The following is a 20,492-nucleotide window of genomic DNA, read 5'->3' on the forward strand; positions in this document are numbered from 1 at the left end:
GTATGTTGACACGTGCACATGATATTAATGAATTCTGTTTCTAAAAATACCAACACCAATTAAGAAAACAATTTTTCTCTCCAAAATTACACTTCTTTTATATTTTTGAAAACAAAATTCATTAATATTAGATGCACGTGTCAACATACTATTTGTCCCCCATGCCCCTTTAAGAAAACGCCCCCATCAAAAATTTTCTCGCCAAATAATGGATAGGGGGAGGTTTAAGTGATTGAAAAGTCAGATTCACCCTTTATTAATAAATCAGTTTTAAAATCAAAACCTAATCTTAAATCAAAACCAAACATCAAAATCCATTCTTTTTTTGTCTTCTTCTTCATCTTCTCAAAAACACTCTCAAAAACCTAATAATATCTCCCTCTCTTCCCCATTGATTATTGAAGCAGCTGAAAGTGATTCGATTTTCAATTCGACTCTAAAGATGGCAACAAGAGCAAGAGTGACAAGATCCGGTCGATTGAACCCTGATTCTGAAACATGGAAAGTTATTGATGTTCCTTTTAATGGAGATGTGGTGAACCAATCTGTTCAAACACCTGCGAATCCTCCACAAATGGCTCCTACCAGGTATGAGTCGAAAAACCCATCAGTTATTTTACCGTTAGATTGGAAAAATAGGTTCGATTAATGATTTTAGGGTTTTTAGAAATGGGTTTCTGAGAAGAAAATGGCTAGGATATCATATCGTCATAGCCGTAATTTATGAATAATGGTTGGAACTTCAAGAACTCTCAGCCGTTAATATTGCAAGCGGTTGGGAAAATTCGAGATCCCAACCGCGAGGTATGTTATACGGATGGGACTTTCCCAACCGTAAATTGTCCCGTGTCTGTCGAATTTTTTGGGTGATACGCGTTTCGGCTGGGATTTTCCTGACCGTAACCGTGTTTTCCTAACCGCTTTTTTTTTGTTTCCTAGCCGATACTATTTTTATGGTTAGATAGATCACAATTCCCAGCCGATATTTTGTCAAACGGATTGGTCGTCCGCATGTTTCCAAGCCGAGACTGTTGTTACAGATAGGTTTTTGTAGTTTCCTAACCGTAATTGTATCAATTTAATTGAATTGTTCCTATTTGCTGATATGTTTTTCACATTTTTAGGAACCCTAAAAACGAGAAAGAACCTCAGGGACTATCAATGTGTGATATTGCTATGATGATGGTAGGTATGCTATGTATATGGTTCTTTTTTTTTTTTGTATACGTTTCTCAAATTATGTACAACTATTGATTGAAGGATGTGAAAATAGGTCAAGCGAGCTAAGTGGATTGTCAGGGGCCTGACCCGTAACATTGAGGAGGTTTTATATTTGGATTGCGACCAACAAAAAACACTGCTTCTCAAGCTTCAGGAGTTACATAATCCAACGAAGGATGATCTATATACTAACGACGAGGATCATTGAATGAGTGGTTCCCAAACTCCTCCCAGTTCTTCATCATCATCTTCTGAGGATATTCCCAAGAATTTTAGTCGTAGTGGATGAGTGGTTTATGTACTTGTTCAAGTCATTTCAGCTTTTCATTATGCAAGATTTACTTTTAGTATGTTCTAGGTTATGAATTTGGGTGGATTTCGTTTGTTTTAAGTAATGTGATATTAATTTACCTTCAACTAATAGATGCTAGTGTTTTAATTTATCAGATTCTTGTTAAAATATAACGAGGTCAAATTTTATAATGACAAACCATGGAGAGTTACGGACAGGATTAACAGCCGTAACTAATACTTACGGCCAGGTTTACCAGCCGTCAATCTGATAGTACCCAGAAATACGGATAGCAAATCTAGCCGTAAATAAGGTTATGGGTAGCTTAATAGTCGTAAATTAAGTTACGGCTAGATGTGTCAGTCGTAATTCTGGGAAAAGCTGTTTTACTTGTTTTTACGGGGAAGATTTCTAGACGTAAGACGAACTACAGATAGGTGTTTCAGCCGTAATTCTGGGAAAAACTGATTTATGGTCATTACGTCTTGGTCGTGTCAGCATATAACCTAGCCGTAACTATCACTAAATAACTTTTTTTTTTGTAAACGTATAATAAGAGTAAACTAGATTGTTCATTTATCCACCCTTCAAAAAACATTGTAATCATACAATGAGTGATTCAAAATACATAGGTTCAAAATACATATCATTTTAATCACCATCCTTCAAAAAACATTGTTTCATATTATCGTTAACCTTCACACCACATTTGCTCATAGTCATCCTCATCTGAAGTCATTAGTATACAAGGGAAATGCCTTGACAACTGCAATACCTCCCACAATTGAAATCTTTCTTCGAACCTAGTACACCAACTCAATGATATTTCGTTGTCACCACCGTCTCCCCTCCTTAATGGAGGTAATGGGCATTATTCTTTCAATAGGAAGCCGATAAAATAGCTCATGTTCACAAACCCTATGGTGACTATCTTTGTTGATTATTCTTTGGTAAAAATACGTCTTGTTGGTGCGTATGTAACACTATCTCCATAGGAGATGGAATGAATAACGCATTGGAATGAGTTGGCGAGCAGATAGCCACATATTGGCATTCTCATCCAATATTCACTTGTCAATATAGTGTTTCCCCTTAAACACCGTTCAAATGCTTGGAACTTCTCATTTAGCACCGCCTTCGTTTCATCTTTTTCGAATCTCATCATTAGCCTGTAAAAATCGGGGAAACCACGTAAATCAAGCAAACATTTTTCCCTTATATAAGTAATTTTGTCTACATTCCAATCTTTTGCATCCTCAAAGGGTCCAAGCTGATTTACGAACACATGGTAACCACAATTTCCGTCGCCCGCAACATCGTCGGTGGACTTGACGTGCTCATGAATAAAATATGGTAAAAAGTGCATGTAATTTTTGTATATGGTATATGTAGGTCGGATATAATTACCTTCCTCATCTATAGGGGTTATATACCTGATCCTACGTCCATACAAATCGCCTCTTTCTCTCCACAAACAACTATTTGTGGGGTTATTTGCGATGGTTCGACTATCGATACTTTTCATTTGACATCATTACCTAGGCTTCTCGCTAATTGCTTCATACCAACTACACTACCAACTTTCCTTTGGACCCTACTACCTTATTTTGTTGTTGAACATTGTTCGGATGGAACAACCGGTTCTTTAATTTTGACTCCACTATTAACTTTTCTTTTTGAACCTTCTTGGGATGCAACCACCACCTTCTTCTCGGGGCCTTTTACTTTCATTTCACTAGCTCGGCTTGGTCCGCCTTTTTCCATTTCATTTCTTTTACGTTTGTTTGTAGTTGTATCTTTCGACTCGTTGTACAACTCGTTCAACTTTTCAAAACCCGAAAGATCTCTTCGCATTGAAGGAGTCAATTGTGGACCCTCTTGAACCTTTCTCTTAGCTTCTACCCTGTCCTTTTTCTTTGTTTTTTTTGTTCGAAGGCCTACCCTTGCCCTTCACCTTGGTAGGTTCAAAAATATTTTCTCTTGCTTGAATCACTCATTTCCAAAAAAAAATCCCCAAATTTTTTTTCCTCCTCCTCCTCTTCTTCTTCTTCTTCTTCTTCTTCTTCTTCTTCTTCTTCTTCTTCTCTTCCCTCTGATTTTTTGTTTTGTTTTGATTTTCATCTTCATTACTTAACTTAAATAGATGAATTAGTCTTAATAGATTTTCTAATCATGATTAGTAATGTTAATCAAAATTATTATCTCAAATCAAATGGGGTCATATTAGTCATTATGAAAAATAGTGATAGGGGGTGTTCACTATCACTATTTCATGACCCTAAATAGCCCCCAAAAAACCCACCCTTTTAAGCCCCAATAATAGGGTTCTTTTCAATTTTATTCTGATGCAGTCAGAATTTTATTATATTAATAATAGTCGGGATTTTATTAATCATGGAGAAAATTGATCATACAAAACAACTTAGAAAGTCTACGAGGGATTTTTTTTGGAATGACAATAAAGGAAATAAGAATTTCATCTTCTTAAATGGAATGATTTATGTAAGAGAAGAAAACTCGGTGTACTTTGTATCCAAAATTTGCAAAAAATGAATAAGGCTCTCTTAATTAAATGGCAGTGAGATTTCAACTGAAAGGGGTGTTTATGGAAAAACATTATTCTTGATAAATATGAAGCTCAACAAAATAAACGGTTCTTTAAAATTCCAAAAACTTCTTGCCACACTTATGTATGGAAGGGTTTAATGAAATGTGAATCTATTTTCAGAAATCATATTCATTTCAAAATAAAATGTTGTAATAGTACCAATTTTTGGATGAATGCATGGTTTCCTAAAATACCATTACATTTAAAATACCTAAACCTATTTATATGCTTTAGAAGCAAGACAAGTTTGTAGCTGACATTTTTGTGGAAGAGGATGCGGTTTGGAATTTAGGTTTATTTAGAAAACTTAATGATGCAATAAGGCTTTAACCATTTCAACTGCAAAGCAAATTGAGTTCGGTTTCTCTTGACAAAAATGTATATGATGAAGTCAAATGGCCTATTGGTGCTAAAGGTCAATTATCAGTTAAATCAAATTATGAGGTGCTTGCTGACATACCTAATGACCAGAATCAGAGACATGTTTTCAAGTATATTCAAGCTGAAATTACTACCAAAATTTTATTTTTTTCTATGGACTTTGGCATATAAAAGTTTGCCAACAAGGGATATGTTAGGAGAATGGGTATTAATGACATGTCATTTTTGCTTTCAAAATGAATCTGTCAACCATCTATTTTTACATTGTGATTTTGCAGGCATAATTTGGTCTTATTTTGGAGAAAAATTGCAGCAGAAGTTTTAAAAAATTGTCTCTTTTCAGTTACTGTTTTCTTAGAATATCTAGATGCTTCTAAGCAACAATTTCAGATTTGGTACATAATCCTTGTTTCAATATTATGGAGTATTTGGACGGAAAGAAGTGTCATGGATTTTTACAGCAAAACCAACACTCAGATTAAGGCGCATCAAAAGATAAAGGACTTTGAAGCTACTAGTTTCAGTGATGTCATAAATATTTAGCCTAAAATGTACTTTGATTTCCTTTAATCTAGAGAATACTCTGCTACTTATTTAGCTCTTCCTTTGTTGTATATTTGATGGTGGTCAATAAAATTTCCTTTTTTACCGATCAGAAAAGAAAGCAGAATTTATTTCTTGGTTTATTTCTATAGAGATACACAAGCTAAATTAGAAAAAGAAAATATTCGTCGTGTATGAATAACTAGTTAACTGGAGAGTGTGTACTGAATCAGATAAACCTTGGTTTAAGAGTATGAAAGCTAAGTACTCTCCTTATTGCGAATTCATTCATCTGCAGAAAAGACATCAAAATTCCTCTTGGATTTGGAAAGGAATAAAGCTAGGTTTAGAAAATGTTAAAAACATTCATAGATGGGATGTCAGATGTGGCACCAAAACTCTGGTTTGGTATGATAAATGATTTAGAGGTTTAGATACTCCTCAAACTCCAAAAGATACTTTCAAAGAATCAGTCAGAATTGTTTTTTTATCTGATCTCATGATTCATAACCCAAAAAGATGGAATGTTCCGCTCATTCAAGATGTTTTTCCCAATCACATAGATGACATGATCCTAAAGATGTATCTAGTGAAAAATAGTGAGGATAAACTGATCTGGGAACCAACTAGAGCATTAGAATTCTCAGTTAAGTCTATTTACAAAGCTCTAACCTGTAGTAATCATATAAGAAATCAACAATCCCAACAGATACCAAAATAAATATGGAAACAACTATGGAGATCAAAAGCTGCTCACAAAGTGAAGCTCTTCATTCGGAAATGCTTAAAAGGGATAGTCCCTACCAGGAAAAAGTTAAGTTCCTACAAAAGAAATATAGATATCAATTGTCCATATTGTCAATTCTCAAGAGGAAACATTACGACATCTTCTAATTGACTGTGATCGTGCTAGATCAGTTTGGCTATCATTGAAAGCTAATGTGTCTAACATTCAAACATATAACATGGATATTGTTGAGTGGATCATTAGTTGGTTTTCTCAAACCCAGAATACTGACTCAGAAGCTAGAACCACTTGGATTCTAACTCTTATGTGCACTGTCCGGAAAATTTGGAAAAATAGATGCATGAAAGCTTTTCAAAACATAAACATAAATAAATGGCATACTGTTAATAGCATTCATATCCTGGTTTCTCAATGTTCTTCAAATTTGCATTCTCATGGTGGTGGTAATTCTACAAATCATATAGAATGTTGGCCTCCCCAAATAAATAATCAATTCAAAATGAATATAGATGCTTCTTATGATCACAGTACATGAAATATTGGTATTGTACTGATTGTCAGGGATTTCACAGGTACATGATGGGGCATCAGAAGCAGATACTTCCATGGAGGATTAGACGCAGAATAAGCATAATGCTTGGCCATGAAAGAAGCCTTTTTGTGGGCCAAGGAAAGGAAGCTTGACAATATTATCTTTGAAGCAGGCTTCCAAAATGTCGTCAACTCTCTTAACAATGCCAATTATTTTGTTCACTGGATGAACCAAGGGATAGTGGTAGAAATAAATCATCTAGTAACTACTTTTCTTTAGGTATGAATTATGTAAAAAAAACAGCTAATAAATGTTGCTCATGTGATAGCAAATAAAACTAGAACTAACAATTCTTCTTTTGATTTTTGGTATAACATTCCGGAAGAATATGCTCGAATTATAAGGGATGATAGGATTGTCAGTAAGAGATTATGTGATTACAAATGTTGAGTGAAGCTGTCTTTTATTTTACATATCCTCAATTCTGATTTTGCCACTTGATATAATTAATTTGTTAGTGTTAAAAGTTTATTCCTTTCAACAAACACCAACAACTAACTACAAATTTTTCCCAAATTGGGATTTGATCCAAAATGTAAAAAAACACCAACAACTAACTACAAATTTGGTGCTCAACAATGACTTTGAAAGAAGGTTGGGAAGTCTTCTTGACAAAGACCAAAAGACAAAGCTGGACCCTAAAAACTGAAGGTTCGGAATATAAATTCCCAAAAATTAAAACTTTTAAAAATAAATAAAAACGAAAATGAGAAAAGAAAAAGAGTCAATTTTGAATACAACTCGGCTCCAATTTCTTCTCCAATTCTACAAAACCAAATCCTCCAACCAAAACAAACGATGAAAACCCATCTCCCAAATTTCCCTCTCTTCATCTTTGATTCTTTCATTTCAATCAGATTCAGATTCTTTCATTTCCTTTCCAACTTGCTCTGTTCTTATCATTATTTTTATTCTGTTTTAGATTAATCAATCAGTTTGTTCGTTGGATTGATTTCTAATCTCTTTATCTTCTTGTAAATCTCTTTTCTTCTGTGCCAATTGATTTCTGATTGATTGATATAACAATCATCAAAATCTTTGGTCCAATTTCCTTGAAAAACCCCTCCACAATATGGGATTCCAAGGTGACAAGGTGAGATTTAATGTCGGAGGCAAAATCTTTGAAACAACAGCAACAACACTTGCAAACGCAGGTAGGAATTCAATGTTTGGAGCTATGTTTGACGATGAATGGAACCTAAGACCAAGAGAAATCAACGAAGAACACTTCATAGATCGAAACTCGGATTGTTTCTCTGTTCTGCTCGATGTTTTAAGAACAGGTGAGCTTTATATCCCACCTAACATACCTGAAAAATTACTCTACAGAGAAGCTCTATTTTACGGTGTCCTTGATCATGTCAGAAGTGCAAAATGGGGACAATTTGATGGTAACAGGTTAAGGCTAACAGGTTCAGTTAGAGGTCGTGCTCCTGGTGATGGTACTGCAATTAGAGCTGGTCCTGATGGTGGTGTTGCTGTTGCACATGGTAGTATGGTTCATGTCTATGATTGGATGCTCGAAGAACATCCGCCGCTAAATCTCGATTATCAAAGAGTGAATGATGTTGGATGGATTGATTCAGAGAGTATTGTGATTAGTGCTTGTGAAAGATTAGGCAGAGAAGATGGTGGTATGGGTCTCTTTAGTTCGTCTTCAGGGGATCTAAGGTATAAGTTTCAGGTGAACCATGAAAATCAGGTGAAAAGCTTTACTGCTGGAGCTCTATGTTTTAATTCCGACAGTAAGATATTTGCAAGTTGTAAAGGGAGAAGTAATGAGTATGGGATTGGTGTCTGGGATCAAGTTACCGGCAAACAGATTGATTTCTTCTATGAATCACTAGGTTGGTCACTTGGTGATGCTGATAAAATCCAATGGTTGAACGGGAGTAATTGTTTGTTGGTTGCCACTTTGTTCCCAAGGAAGGATAACTGTTACATTAGTCTTTTGGATTTCAGAGATAAAACTATGGTATGGTCATGGTCAGATATCGGAGCGCCTATAACCGTAGACGAGAAACGCGTCCGCGATGCAATTGCAATGGAAGAGAGCAATTCGATATGTGTCGTTAATGAGTATGAAGATTTGGGGTTTATGGATTTGAGAAGTGGTGTTGGTAGCATTAGATGGAGTTCTAGAAGTCGTCTGACGAAAGGTAAAATGCATGATGAACCTTGTTATCCTAAGTTAACATTACATCAAGGGCAACTCTTTTCTTCAATGAATGATAGTATATCTGTTTTTAGTGGTCCTGACTGGGTGTTGACATCCAGTTTGAGAAGAAGTTATGGTGGTTCAATCTGTGATTTCTCCATTGGTGGTGACCGTCTTTTCGCTCTTCACAGCGAGGAGAATGTTTTCGACGTGTGGGAGACTCCATCTCCCCCAATTATTTGACATTAAACAGTTGGTAGTAGCAGTTGTAGTAGTAACAAGACAAGTGTAATGACATAGGTGCCTATACACAGTGATTTAGGATGGATTTTTTTTTTTTATAGTATGATTGTGAGATGTTTGTTCATATTGATACCCAATAAAATGAATGAAAAAAGAAAATTGATTATTTATGCTCATATATGGAAGTGGACTTGGTGTTCTTTTTTTTTTTTTTTTTGTCAAAGAGTATCTCTTCTTCCGTTGCCATGAGCCAGTAAATAGCGCGTTTTCTATCATTTTTCGGTTTTTGGATTGACCAGGGTAAGAATGTTTCAGATGTTTTCCTTTTTCTTCTTTTTTTTTTTTGCTCCTTTCTCTTTCACTTATCTGGATAACTACTTGATGCCATTATCCTTACTGCTTTGGTTGCAGAAAGAATTTGTCCATCAAAAGTGCTTTTTATTTTTCCATGTGAGCAGTTGCAACTGCCAATAGGGGATCAGAAAGTATGAGTTCTTGATAAGTTAGACTTTTTGTATCCAACTCTATCTAGCCTTCAGTGTGAACCTCAAGTTAAGTGGTTCTCATTGTGGTCCTAGATCTGCTTTGACCCTTTTTTTTTAACCAAACCCATATCATCAGACCAACTAAAATGGACCAACTTTTCTTCTTCCCATACTTGTAGTTACTGCAAAATTGCAGTCAGAATAATTAGGTAAAAAATGTGAAATGCAGATAACAATTATTACTGGTGCCAATCAATGAATGCAAAGAGCTTCTTATATTCTTCCATTCTCTCGATATATTTGTTTCAATACTAGAGAAAGACGAAAACTTAGATGCCTGCATCCAAAAGTGTGTTTTGGTGATAGATAATTTTAATACGAATTTAAGAAAGAATTAAAGGAATCCCAGTAAGGTCTAATCAAGCAAAATCTGGCATGACTTTTTTAAGGAATGTAATTGGTTGAGATTCGTCAGGAGCTATTTCATCAAAAGAAACGTAATTTTGCTCCTCACTGTAAACATGGCAGACTGTCATTATAGTCTTCATCAAACGCCAATTCCATGTTGCCTCGTTCAGATACTGCATTATTGTGCAGACAGGCCAGATATGAGAAACAGCAAACCGGATTGTAAACAGGAGGTTTTGGAAGTAAAGAAAAGATTACAAGAGAATAGTAATATATCTAATAACCTTGCCCCAGTTCTCTTGCAAAGATTTATGAGCTGCTCGTAGGTTGTAGCTAGGTATCCGTGGAGATATATGGTGAGGAATATGCACATTGATATCATGACAGAGAATCTCTATCCTGCTCAAAACAATGAAAAACATGTTCAAGTCCTCATAAAAATAACAATAAAGACGTAAAACAACTTGTTCCGTGTTCAAACACATTTACAGTGTTAAGCTTTTATGATAAAGTATATGACTACTAGAATACTGCACCGCTAAAACAATATAATTAGATGCTATAGTATGAAGAGAAAAGGAGAAAATGTCAACAGGGGATAAGCATTACCAACGAGGATAGTTGCAATGAACTGTGCCATTTAATTGGGCCTGAGCGGCATCCCACTTATCTGAAGCTTTAAATGGTATGTGAGGAGCTGTGTGATGCACCATTGTGAAAGTACTCATCTACAATTCATAAGATCAGTTAAAATAACGGTCAGAGGAAACCCAAGGTTTTATTCTACGAAACCACAATTAAAACTCAAATTGTGTTTACCCAGAAATGGTAACCTAGCCATGGCATCAACCAGAACTTAATCCATCCAACAAGTCCTGTTTTCCAGATAATTAATGGCCACCCAATTGCAACAAATGCAAACACACAAGTCAAGCTTATCTGCACCCTTTTAACTTCATTTGGTCTGAACTTCTTCAAATCGAAGTGCCACAGTAACCTAGATGAATGATAATATAAGCCATTTTTATCGGATTTTAAAAGGAAATACTAAAACAAAAATCGACAGTAATCAAAAAAAAAAAAAAGCCAACTTCATAATCATAATAAATTAATATTGTAGGCTTCAGGGTGCATCATACCAGTGAGCTATCGACATCCATGTCCGGAAAGGACCATACCCGAATACAATTGCCTTCCGGAAAGCTGGGGCTGAATCAAACTTTTCTTTACTAATAGGACACCAAGCTGTATCTTCAGACAGCCTGAAATTAGAATGGAAGAGCGAACCATTCCCAACATCACAATGAAATGGGTTAGAATTAGAACATGCTGGTTTAGTACTATTTGGAAACTAGAAGTTTCCGCATTTAGACCTGTTCCTCTAATACAAATGCATGTGAAGGGAACAAGGAAGATAGAATGAATTAATATATGCTGGGATCAATGACGTCTCTAACACCAGGAATCCTACTAAAGCTTCTATGATTGTTTCCTATCAATTTATGCATCCGCTGTTGACAAAACTGACAACATTGTGTTGACAGAACGTGCTAAACCCATTTCTCTTTGAACCAAAGCTGCTTTAGCTACTGATTTTGAAGTGTCACACTTGCAATCAAAGAGGGACACCACCAAAAAGGTCCATGCTTATCTTCAGTGGATACAGGTCCTCTTCCATCACCTCCAAGGACGAGTTTACCTAAAAGGACTTCAAGAGTTGCATTACCCGATCAACTTAACACGTTATCATGGTCAAGAGGGTGTGGAGTCGAAGAGACGGGGAAACTTGTACTGAGTCTGATAAAGGAGATGCAGATGTGGTTTTTGAAGTTCATTGAGAAGGCTCTGGATGCTGGTTTCAGGATTTCAGAAAAACATGATTGGTGGAGGGATAGCAGCACTTAAAGATAACAGTAGTCCAATTGCTGCAGTTCTATCACCGTTGAAGGGAGTGAAGGACTAGTTAGATAGTGTTGGAGCAAAATGTGAGGAATTGGTTATGGAGACGATTGAAGGACTCAACAGGAAGATCTATGGATTTCTCATTCATCATGTAGGAGCGCCACTTGATTACTCATCAGCTTTATTATCATCAGTGTAACTCTTTTTACATTCTTCTGTTAGACTTCCACGTGTTCGGACCAAGAGTTATTGTTTCGCTTGAATGTGAGTTGTTCTGATCATTAATTCCATATTTGATAACTCAAATAATTGTTTTGAAGAGAAAATATATATATTGAGTATTTGGCAGGAGTGCATCAATAATTTACTTGAATAAAAATAAATAAAAGAAGGGATAAGAAAACATACATGTTTGTTTTCGCGTGATGGCGATCGTGCTTAAAGCGCCAAGGTTCATATGGGTATATGAGGGGCAAAAATGCGAGTGTCCCAACGATGTCTTCCACCAGTTTGTTCCTTGAAAATGATTTGTGAGCACAATCATGACCTATCACAAAGAACTTCAGGAGGAAACAGAAGAAGTAACTATTTCAGAAACATAGTCAATCAAATTACACGAGGGGAAGAAAAGAAAGCAGTTTTAAAGAAAAGAATAAAACATCGTACTGACCCCAGTTACTGCAGTACCTGTCCATGCCCATGCCAGAGGAAGTAAATACCATGGAGACTTTGCAATCATGAAAATCCCCAGTGTGTAAGAAGTGATGGATACCAGAATCGTTTTCCAAGCTTTTACATCATCAATCTCAAATACCTTACAGCAAGTTTGAAACAGACATTAGGGGACACAATAAATAGGAAAACAAAAACTTTCGATAAATGAGTAGCAGTAATTCGACAATAACAGTGAGACCGACTTCTGAGAGCAGAAAAAAAAACTCTAGTTACTCTGCAAGGCAATTTATTTTGCAGCACTTGGTTAAAAACTAACACAATCCAAGGATATGAATTTGATATGAATAATATGGTGACAGTACGGTGGATGAAGTTTTCACTCATTGCTTGATTGCATGCTCAGCTAAACATAGTTGAGTCTTGTTTGGGAGCCCATCTTATGTCTGTAGAACGTATTTTTAACATCAACAAGTGTCTTTCATTGCCTGTTGAGAATCTGCAGTCTGGTGACCACTATTTTAGTGGACCTAGGGCACCGGAAACATGGGCATGTCCCATACCATGGTTGGAGACTTGCATTTCTACTTTCGGTACATCCTTAAGCTCTACGAAGATAGCTTCTATCGCATCCGTCAAGGGTCTCAAAACCTTAACTGCAGACCATGATATCTAAACTTTTGTGAGCAGGATTCTCTTGATGCATTGAAATTAAAAAATCGCTGATATCAGTCCATCTAATTGGTTTGGACCTCTATCCTTGGTCGTATTTCATTTCAAATATATGTGCGGCACCTAACTGCTAAGTATGTTCCAGATCTGTATTTGATCAAAAACCATCAAGGGATCTATATCCCTTTGCATGCCAGATTCTGAGCAATCCCAATTGGGTGATTTTCATGAAACAAACTATTCCACTACAGGAACTTATTTTTCCAAATTTGTATAAGCATTACCAAAAAAAAGGGGTATCCTTCCCAGTCATAATACCACTTTCTTAATATCTAAATGATATCAAGCATGTGACAGTGTGTGATTTCCTGTATTAGACGAAATGCATTGAAACGACTTTAACTATTGCCCTGAGAAGAGAAAACTGGTGCCCTGAGGTGAGAAAAAATGCGGAGGCTGTAGTTAGCAGACCAGGTAGGAGCATACCTTTTTTGGAAGAGTTTCAATAATATCCTTCAATGTAATATCATCTGCAAGCGGTTCCCCAATTTGGGTAAACCCATAGCTATCGGATAGCTTCCTCCTATACTCGGCGTTGTTCATTGTAGATGGTGGAACTGGAATTGACACAGCCTGTATGTTTTGTGCTCTCTTCTTATGAGATGGATGACCTCTAACCCTTCCATGAAGAAGGTTTCCTAATTTCAGAAAAGATGTACCTGTTTAACATAATAACAACATCTATCAGATGTATGATAACAAACCTAGTCAATAATTACACAAATTTCTTGACACAAACACAATGTAGTACTTGTAATGTGAACTGAATTTGATTGTGTGAATAAAATTGAAAATTTTCAAACTTTTAGTTTCATTCGTTATTAGCCACTCATAACATTTAATGGATATAGATAGACCTTAAACCTCTATGGAATCAACCAAAGAATAAGCTTAATAAATGTTAGCAACCCTAGTAAAATACAGTGAGAATAAGCTTGATAAATGTTAACAACCCTAGTAAAAACAGTGAGATTAACCATCAGGAACAGAAGAAATACATACCCGGAGAATTTCTGGGACCAAGTTTTACATTACAAGGAGTTTGTCCTTGAAGAGGTCCCTGATATGTTTTAACTGAGAAAGAAAAGGTTGAGTCTGTAAGCCAGCAAGAAGAAGCCATGGGAAGCAGCAGATAATGCAGAGCAGAGAGGCCTCTCTGGTGTTCTAAGAGGGACCTACGATCTGTGTGTGGAAGAGTTTTAACGCCGAGGACCACGAAGTTCCCTAGAGAGAAGTAGATAAAAGGGCTCGGGAAAAGGAATCCGTAGGGACTCGCACAGAGTATTATTCTGAGCTGCACAACACCCACCCAACTTACCCGAATCCGCACCTACCTGTTAAATTCGTGGATTTTTAATCTGAACCCGTCCGTTGTGGATGCGAAGTTAGTTATGAAAATAAAAACCCGTTATAGTTGGTATTAGCTAAAACCTGCCCGAACCCGTCCGAAAAAACCCGTTAAATATACACCATTGATAAAACTAATTCTAGCCGCCCGTTATTGAAACCCTAGTGGTACTAGTAGATAAGATAACCCTCTTTCTCTCAACTTTCTAATCACTTCCTCTTTGTTCGGCCTCCTCAGTTCTTCTTCTTCACCTACGACAACAACAACAACTACTTCGAATCTTCACCAACAATCGAAAAAAGCAGGTACAAATATGTTTAAGCTTTAAGAACTTAAGTAAGAAGTATGTTTAAACTTTAAAACATGTGTGTGAATGATCATTGAATATAAAGCAGGTACAGATATAAACACTACGGGTGAAAAACTTGCAGAAATTATTGAACTATAATATGAAGCGGGTTTAAGCAGGTTTAAACCCGAACCCGACCGACCAGTAGCGGGCGGGTCAAAACCCGCTCGATGTTTGTGGGTTCGGGATTGGTTATGAAAATAAAAGCCCGTTATAGTTGGGTTGGTAGTTGGTATTAGCTAAAACCCGATCCGCCCGACCCATGTGAAGCTCTAGTTATCATACACGGATCTGAAGCCTGTTCCTATTGCCATACCACGCGGCATGACAAACCAGCCACGCCACCATGAAAAAGTGTTATGGCCATGCACTATGGTAGAGGTTATTCCTTATCTATCCCTTAGAGCATCTCCAATGCTAGAGGTGAAGGTCTTAAAGAGACATGACACCTTTTTTTAACCAAAAATTAATCTTCAATGCTAGGGTCACGGTTAATGAAAAATCATGACAAGGATGCCATCTCATAAGAATGGGTAAAGGAGAAAGTCATATCTTCACCTTCTCCATGACCCTGGGTCTACTTACACATTATCATTTTTTATTCCAAAATTGATTTTTCTTAATTAAAAAGTATTGTTATTGGGTGATAATTTCAAAGATATCTTTTCCTCATAGGAATGACCCCTTAGGAAGACTTTAGCATTGGAGATGAAACTTAAGGTAAAATGTCCAACTTTTATTTATTTTAGCCACATAGGAATGACCCCTAATGAAAAATATTAATAAGACCTCCATATAGAATGACTTTCATTCTTAGTATTGGAGATTCTCTTAGAGCTTCTCCAATGGAATGTGTGTGGGGAAAAAAGTCTTCATCCACGTAGGATACAAATCCATATTTCTTAAAATCTTTCTCCAACCCTAACCTCTTCAACAAACATGGAGATGACATGGCATATTTTTCTATAGACATCCTCTAGCTCGACCTCTTGTTTCAGAGGTTCACCAAGAGGATGTGTATCAATCCTAATCAACATTTTTATTATTAAAAATAATTATTGATCATAAAATAGATTAACGATATTTATATATCCTTTCTCCTTCCTTTCCAACACCAAGCTTTTCTTCCCCTTTTTCTTACTTTCTCCCTTGTTTTTTCAACCAAAGCCAGAAAATGATCTCGTACCATCTCGTACGTACTGTGTATCAATCGGGTAACTATGTTTTCTTCTTTTCATCAATAACTCCTCTTTTATAGATTAATTGAATTTCCATGACGATATCCAAATCAATATTATAGTTTGTTACAGTATTCTATTTCTTTAAAAAATTAGAGTTAATGTAATAGTATAATACCATTCAATTGTCTACCGATCTTCGTTGTTACCGACTTTGTCTCAAAGTTTAGAGAGAAAGTTATGCCGACTTGATTTCTATGTTTGATGTTTCTTTCTAACAGTAGAATAATAAGTCCATGATGTCACATACTTTAACGTTGATATGTAATATGTTAATTTTTGATTTCTGGTTGTGTAATATTTATTGATCTTTGAGCATATACAACATTTTTTAGGTTGAATATCCATGATGGCATCATCAACACTTCCATATGACAATGATAGTTCGTATTATGGTAGTGAATTGGATGGGGATGATTCATTATCTGTTTTCCAGAGCTTTAGAAAGAAACAACGGTTTGGAGACAACTTAGACGGAATCAACTGGAATTATCACCTCTATTGTTCCATCCATGGTTGCAACTACGATGATAAATGTCAAGGGGCCTCATGGTGGATCAGTTTTGGGTAGAAGATACATCGAACGCGATAGAAAGGTTTGTCATAATTTAATTATCAAAGATTATTTCAGTGGCGGGGAGTCGAAATATCCACCAAGTTATTTTTGTCGTCGCTATCGGATGGATATTGATCTATTCAAGCGTATTCTACGTGGAATTCATAACCATGACGACTACTTTACACAAAGGGTTGATGCTGCTAAGAAGTATGATTTGAGTCCTTTGCAAAAGATGATGGCCTTATTGAAAATGCTTGCATATGGTTGTCCAGTTGATTCTGTTGATGAGTACATTCAGATTGGTGAAAGTACTGTAGTTGAATGCCTGAAACTCTTTTGTGATGCTATAATTGGTGTTTTCGAGGAGCAATACTTGAGAAAACCAAACGAAGATGACATCAAAAAGTTGCTTAAAGAAGGAAAAGATCGTGGTTTTCCCGGAATGCTTGTTAGCCTTGATTGTATGCATTGGCCTTGGAGGAATTGCCATGTGGCATGGCATGGTACACACACAAATGGTTTTAAGAAGGTTCCCACTCTAATTTTAGAGGCAGTGCCATCCGAAAGTCTGTGGATATGGCATGCATTCTTTGGCATGGCTGGTTCAAATAATGATGTTTCTGTTTTAGACAGATCTCCTTTATTTGATGACATAGTTAATGGTATTGCTCCACCGTGTAACTTTGTTGTTCAAGGCCATCAATATGATATGGGATATTATTTATCCGATGGAATTTACCCTCAGTATGCAACTCTACTCCAAACTATCTCAAGTCCTAATACCACCAAAGAGAAGTTTTTTGCCAAACGCCAAGAAGTTGTACGTAAAGATGTGGAACGGGCATTCGGGATACTGCAAGCAAGGTGGCATATTGTTAAGAGGCCGTCACGTATGTGGAATGTAAAAGATATTGGGAAGATTCGGGATACTTGCATCATTTTGCATAATATGATCATTGCGCATGAGCGTCAACAAGGAGTCGACCCTGAAAGTTGGAGGCCACTTCCGGATGAAAATGTTGAACCTGTTGTTCCACAGCATGACTGCGCATTTTTAGTCGATAACATGATTAATCGAATAAGGCAGGTTCGAGACAAGGAAGTGCACAACGAGCTTAAGATTGATATCATTAACCACTTATGGGATCAATTAGGTGATTCAGAGACTGTAGGGTTCCTTTATTTGCAGCGTAGGAGTTGATGGTGTTTTAATTGTTTTGAATAAGGATGTTGGTTACATCCCAGGTTAGAGTTATCACTGGGAGACCCTTATTAGTATTTTCTATTGCGGTTTTTCCTTTATTTTGTTCATGGATGATCAGTATTGTTTTGAATGGGTACAATTTTTTTATTACAATTTTATGCAGAAATGGTGATTTCTTATCATATACAGGGTGTTGAAATTTTATACTGTTACATTTGTATGATTCATGTGATTATTAAGGTTTCTATTCAAGTTCTTTTACTGTCAGCATTTGCTGCAGAATTGCTAGCTCTATTTGCAGGACTGAAATTTTCTTCGCAGTACTGAAATTCTAAGTAACCGCGTTATTTGTTTGCCAGTGACTGAATTTTTTGCAGGCAAAGAAGATACAGTTGCACTGGCACTTGATATAAATATGTTGGAGGATATGAAATCTGCTTCTGCCTTGGTACGGGTACATGTTCCTTACAAATCCTTGTGTCCTGCTAGTTTTCAGTATACATGGAAATGGATTCACCAAAGTAAGATTTACAAGTCTTACAAAATGCTTAGCTATACAAATAATTCATAAATTCACTGTTGCAATGCGTGAGAATAATAAATTAGAATTGAGAAAAATTATAAAAGCAACAAGAATTAGGATAAGGTGATAGTAAAGGTCTAAACTGAATATAGCAGGTACAAAATCTTGTGCTATATAGTGCCAACTAATGAAAATAAAAAACAAGTTCTTTAACACGGGTTCTTCTTAAGCTTCAAAATGACAAAGGAGAAAACTATCTCTAAAACCTATTATCATCACAGTATAACTCTAAACAAAACACCAATAATTTCATCCACACTTTTTTCTTACCCAAACCATTTCCAGTGTTTGACTTAAAAAACAAGGCTACTGTTATGTTTTTTATGATTGGTGGTCACTCAGACGGAGAAATTTAGTGTATATGCAGAACTGATGTGAATGAATCAGCTTAGCAAGATACGTTAGATTACGCTTGTGGATCTGCAGCTGACTGTAGACCAAAAACAACATAAAAAATAACATTGAAAGCATTGATTAATGAAACTCAATTTTATTTAAGATTAATAGAAAACATCAAGTTTCGACACCAAATGGACTGTAAAGGATCTCCACAATAGTGACCTTACTGCAGGTACTAAATCATTGAATGCTAAGCTAAGACTCAATCAATCCAAGAAAACAACTTACTAAAATAAATACTAACCTAAGACTAACTCAATCTAAGGAAACAAATAACTAAACTAGCACCTGCATACTGAAATTTAAAGCATCAACCAGTCATCCCCCAAAAGACCTTCCTCTTCCCATTCCTTTATTATTTTCGCCTGCATTTGTTCATAAACCCTCCGTATGGCGGGTTGGAGAGGAGTAAGATAAGTTGTCATAATGCGCTCACATTCCTTTCTATTTTCTAATTTTTGTTTCTCCTTTTGAGCTTCTTCCTTCAATTGTTGAGCTTTTTCTTTCAGTTCCAATTCCTTTTTCACCAATAGCTCCATCAGTTCATGGTATTTTTTATCCTTTTCTTTCTTCAGTTCCAGTTCTTGTTGATTAAACAAGTGTTGCTTTTCAATTGTAGACTGGAAACTACTCAGTATGCCTGCAATATTCTTCTGTTCATGCGCTTTTTAGAGTTTAGATTTGCTAGTGTTATTACCCGGTGGTCGAGCAACTCCTTGTTCGACATCAATGTTCTCCGTATCCACATTTGTGACACCATCAGGTAGTGAAGAAGTAAGTGATGTCTGAGCTAAACTATCAGCAAGACCTTCACTAGTCTTCTTTTCTTTCTTTGAAGTTCCATTCTTAGTGAGTTGAAGTGAACACCACTTAGGATTTTCTTTCAGAATTTCCCAACAGTGTTCGAATTTGAATGCTGATCCATCCCCAGTCTCCTTATAAACTCTCAGTGCATCTCGTTTCTGCAGATGTGGAAGCAACAACAATAAATTATCTCGATTAAAGTATCTTATCATCGAATCCATAGACTTTTTATGTAATAGGTAACTACTGTCATGAAGTCCACATGTTTATATCACAAAGCTTTGCTACGTAAGTTACAGTACATTATATTAAATGGAAAATTATCTTCATGCCATATTTTAAACGGAGAAACTTAAGAGTTATGCCTAGCAAACACCTTGATAACATACTTTCCTCTTGCATAATATTAAAACTGCAAATTATAAAAGAAAAATAATGAATATCTTGCCACTTTCTCAATCGAGACTCCACTTTTGGGAGCTCTCTCTATAGATTCATATGCAGCATGAAACTTAGTTACATCAGCTTGGATCAGACCCCAACGGCATGATAAGCCATTGGCTTTTCGAAACTCATCATAAGTTCCCATGTTCTCCCTCCAAGCAACCAAAATACGACTCCACATTCTTTCACTTGTCTGATCCTTCCCTACAATCGAATCGACAGAGACGTAGAGATATGCCTTTGTCAGCGCGATGTCTTCAGCTGTCATCCAAAGTCGACGAGGAGGATTGGAAGATTGGATTGGTGAAGGATTCTTTTCTTTTCCTTTCTTTTTTTTACTGAAGTTCTTAACGACTGAGTTTCGAAAGGAGGAAATGGGGCATTCATATGACTTTGGAAGGAATACCCAACCCCATATGGTTGTTCAACAGTCGATGAAAACGGACCACTGAATTGATTCATACCAAAAGGAGGGTATTGTACAGGAAATTGTGGTTGTTGAATGGAATGATGATAATGGGTTTGTGGGGTTACAAACACAGTAGTCGGATCGGGAGAAGTTGCAGGAACATGAATATT

At 36.3% G+C, this 20,492-nt stretch overlaps 4 protein-coding genes across 4 annotated transcripts; 2 read left to right on the plus strand and 2 right to left on the minus strand.

Annotated features, from left to right (window-relative positions):
• Positions 1-7,064: 7,064 nt before the first annotated feature.
• On the plus strand, positions 7,065-8,964 carry LOC113323575 (BTB/POZ domain-containing protein At2g24240-like). The gene has a single exon (XM_026571896.1). It carries the CDS (start codon positions 7,458-7,460, stop codon positions 8,784-8,786), a length of 1,329 nt encoding a protein of 442 aa, XP_026427681.1. The 5' UTR covers positions 7,065-7,457; the 3' UTR covers positions 8,787-8,964.
• A 557-nt stretch (positions 8,965-9,521) lies between these two features.
• LOC113325422 (omega-6 fatty acid desaturase, chloroplastic-like) lies at positions 9,522-14,218 on the minus strand. Its single transcript, XM_026573629.1, has 9 exons — positions 13,988-14,218; positions 13,412-13,644; positions 12,252-12,395; positions 11,990-12,141; positions 10,819-10,941; positions 10,499-10,676; positions 10,289-10,407; positions 9,964-10,078; positions 9,522-9,852 (listed from the first exon to the last, which is right to left on the minus strand). Exons 1-9 carry the CDS (start codon positions 14,103-14,105, stop codon positions 9,691-9,693), a joined length of 1,344 nt encoding a protein of 447 aa, XP_026429414.1. The 5' UTR covers positions 14,106-14,218; the 3' UTR covers positions 9,522-9,690.
• A 2,229-nt stretch (positions 14,219-16,447) lies between these two features.
• On the plus strand, positions 16,448-17,680 carry LOC113325034. The gene has a single exon (XM_026573275.1). It carries the CDS (start codon positions 16,448-16,450, stop codon positions 17,678-17,680), a length of 1,233 nt encoding a protein of 410 aa, XP_026429060.1.
• A 1,287-nt stretch (positions 17,681-18,967) lies between these two features.
• Positions 18,968-20,181, minus strand: LOC113325035 (glutathione S-transferase T3-like). The gene is made up of 3 exons (XM_026573276.1): positions 19,918-20,181; positions 19,363-19,627; positions 18,968-19,305 (listed from the first exon to the last, which is right to left on the minus strand). The coding sequence occupies exons 1-3, from the start codon at positions 20,179-20,181 to the stop codon at positions 18,968-18,970; spliced, it is 867 nt and encodes a 288-aa protein (XP_026429061.1).
• Positions 20,182-20,492: the final 311 nt, after the last annotated feature.

The sequence above is a fragment of the Papaver somniferum genome, chromosome 11 (assembly GCF_003573695.1).
Source record: "Papaver somniferum cultivar HN1 chromosome 11, ASM357369v1, whole genome shotgun sequence".
In the NCBI taxonomy this organism is placed as follows: Eukaryota; Viridiplantae; Streptophyta; class Magnoliopsida; order Ranunculales; family Papaveraceae; genus Papaver; species Papaver somniferum.

What these genes read in the sequence shown, in the direction of transcription:
- LOC113325422 (XM_026573629.1), bottom strand. Translation starts at nt 14,105, where the DNA reads ATGGCTTCTTCTTGCTGGCTTACAGACTCAACCTTTTCTTTCTCAGTT. An exon ending in TGGTCCCAGAAATTCTCCGG is followed by an intron (nt 13,645 to 13,987) that starts GTATGTATTTCT and finishes TATGTTAAACAG; the next exon opens with GTACATCTTTTCTGAAATTA. An exon ending in CATTGCAACTATCCTCGTTG is followed by an intron (nt 10,079 to 10,288) that starts GTAATGCTTATC and finishes TGTTTTGAGCAG; the next exon opens with GATAGAGATTCTCTGTCATG.
- LOC113323575 (XM_026571896.1), top strand. Translation starts at nt 7,458, where the DNA reads ATGGGATTCCAAGGTGACAAGGTGAGATTTAATGTCGGAGGCAAAATC.
- LOC113325034 (XM_026573275.1), top strand. Translation starts at nt 16,448, where the DNA reads ATGATAAATGTCAAGGGGCCTCATGGTGGATCAGTTTTGGGTAGAAGA.
- LOC113325035 (XM_026573276.1), bottom strand. Translation starts at nt 20,181, where the DNA reads ATGACAGCTGAAGACATCGCGCTGACAAAGGCATATCTCTACGTCTCT. An exon ending in GAGTCTCGATTGAGAAAGTG is followed by an intron (nt 19,628 to 19,917) that starts GCAAGATATTCA and finishes CCACATCTGCAG; the next exon opens with AAACGAGATGCACTGAGAGT. An exon ending in AGGAGTTGCTCGACCACCGG is followed by an intron (nt 19,306 to 19,362) that starts GTAATAACACTA and finishes AGAATATTGCAG; the next exon opens with GCATACTGAGTAGTTTCCAG.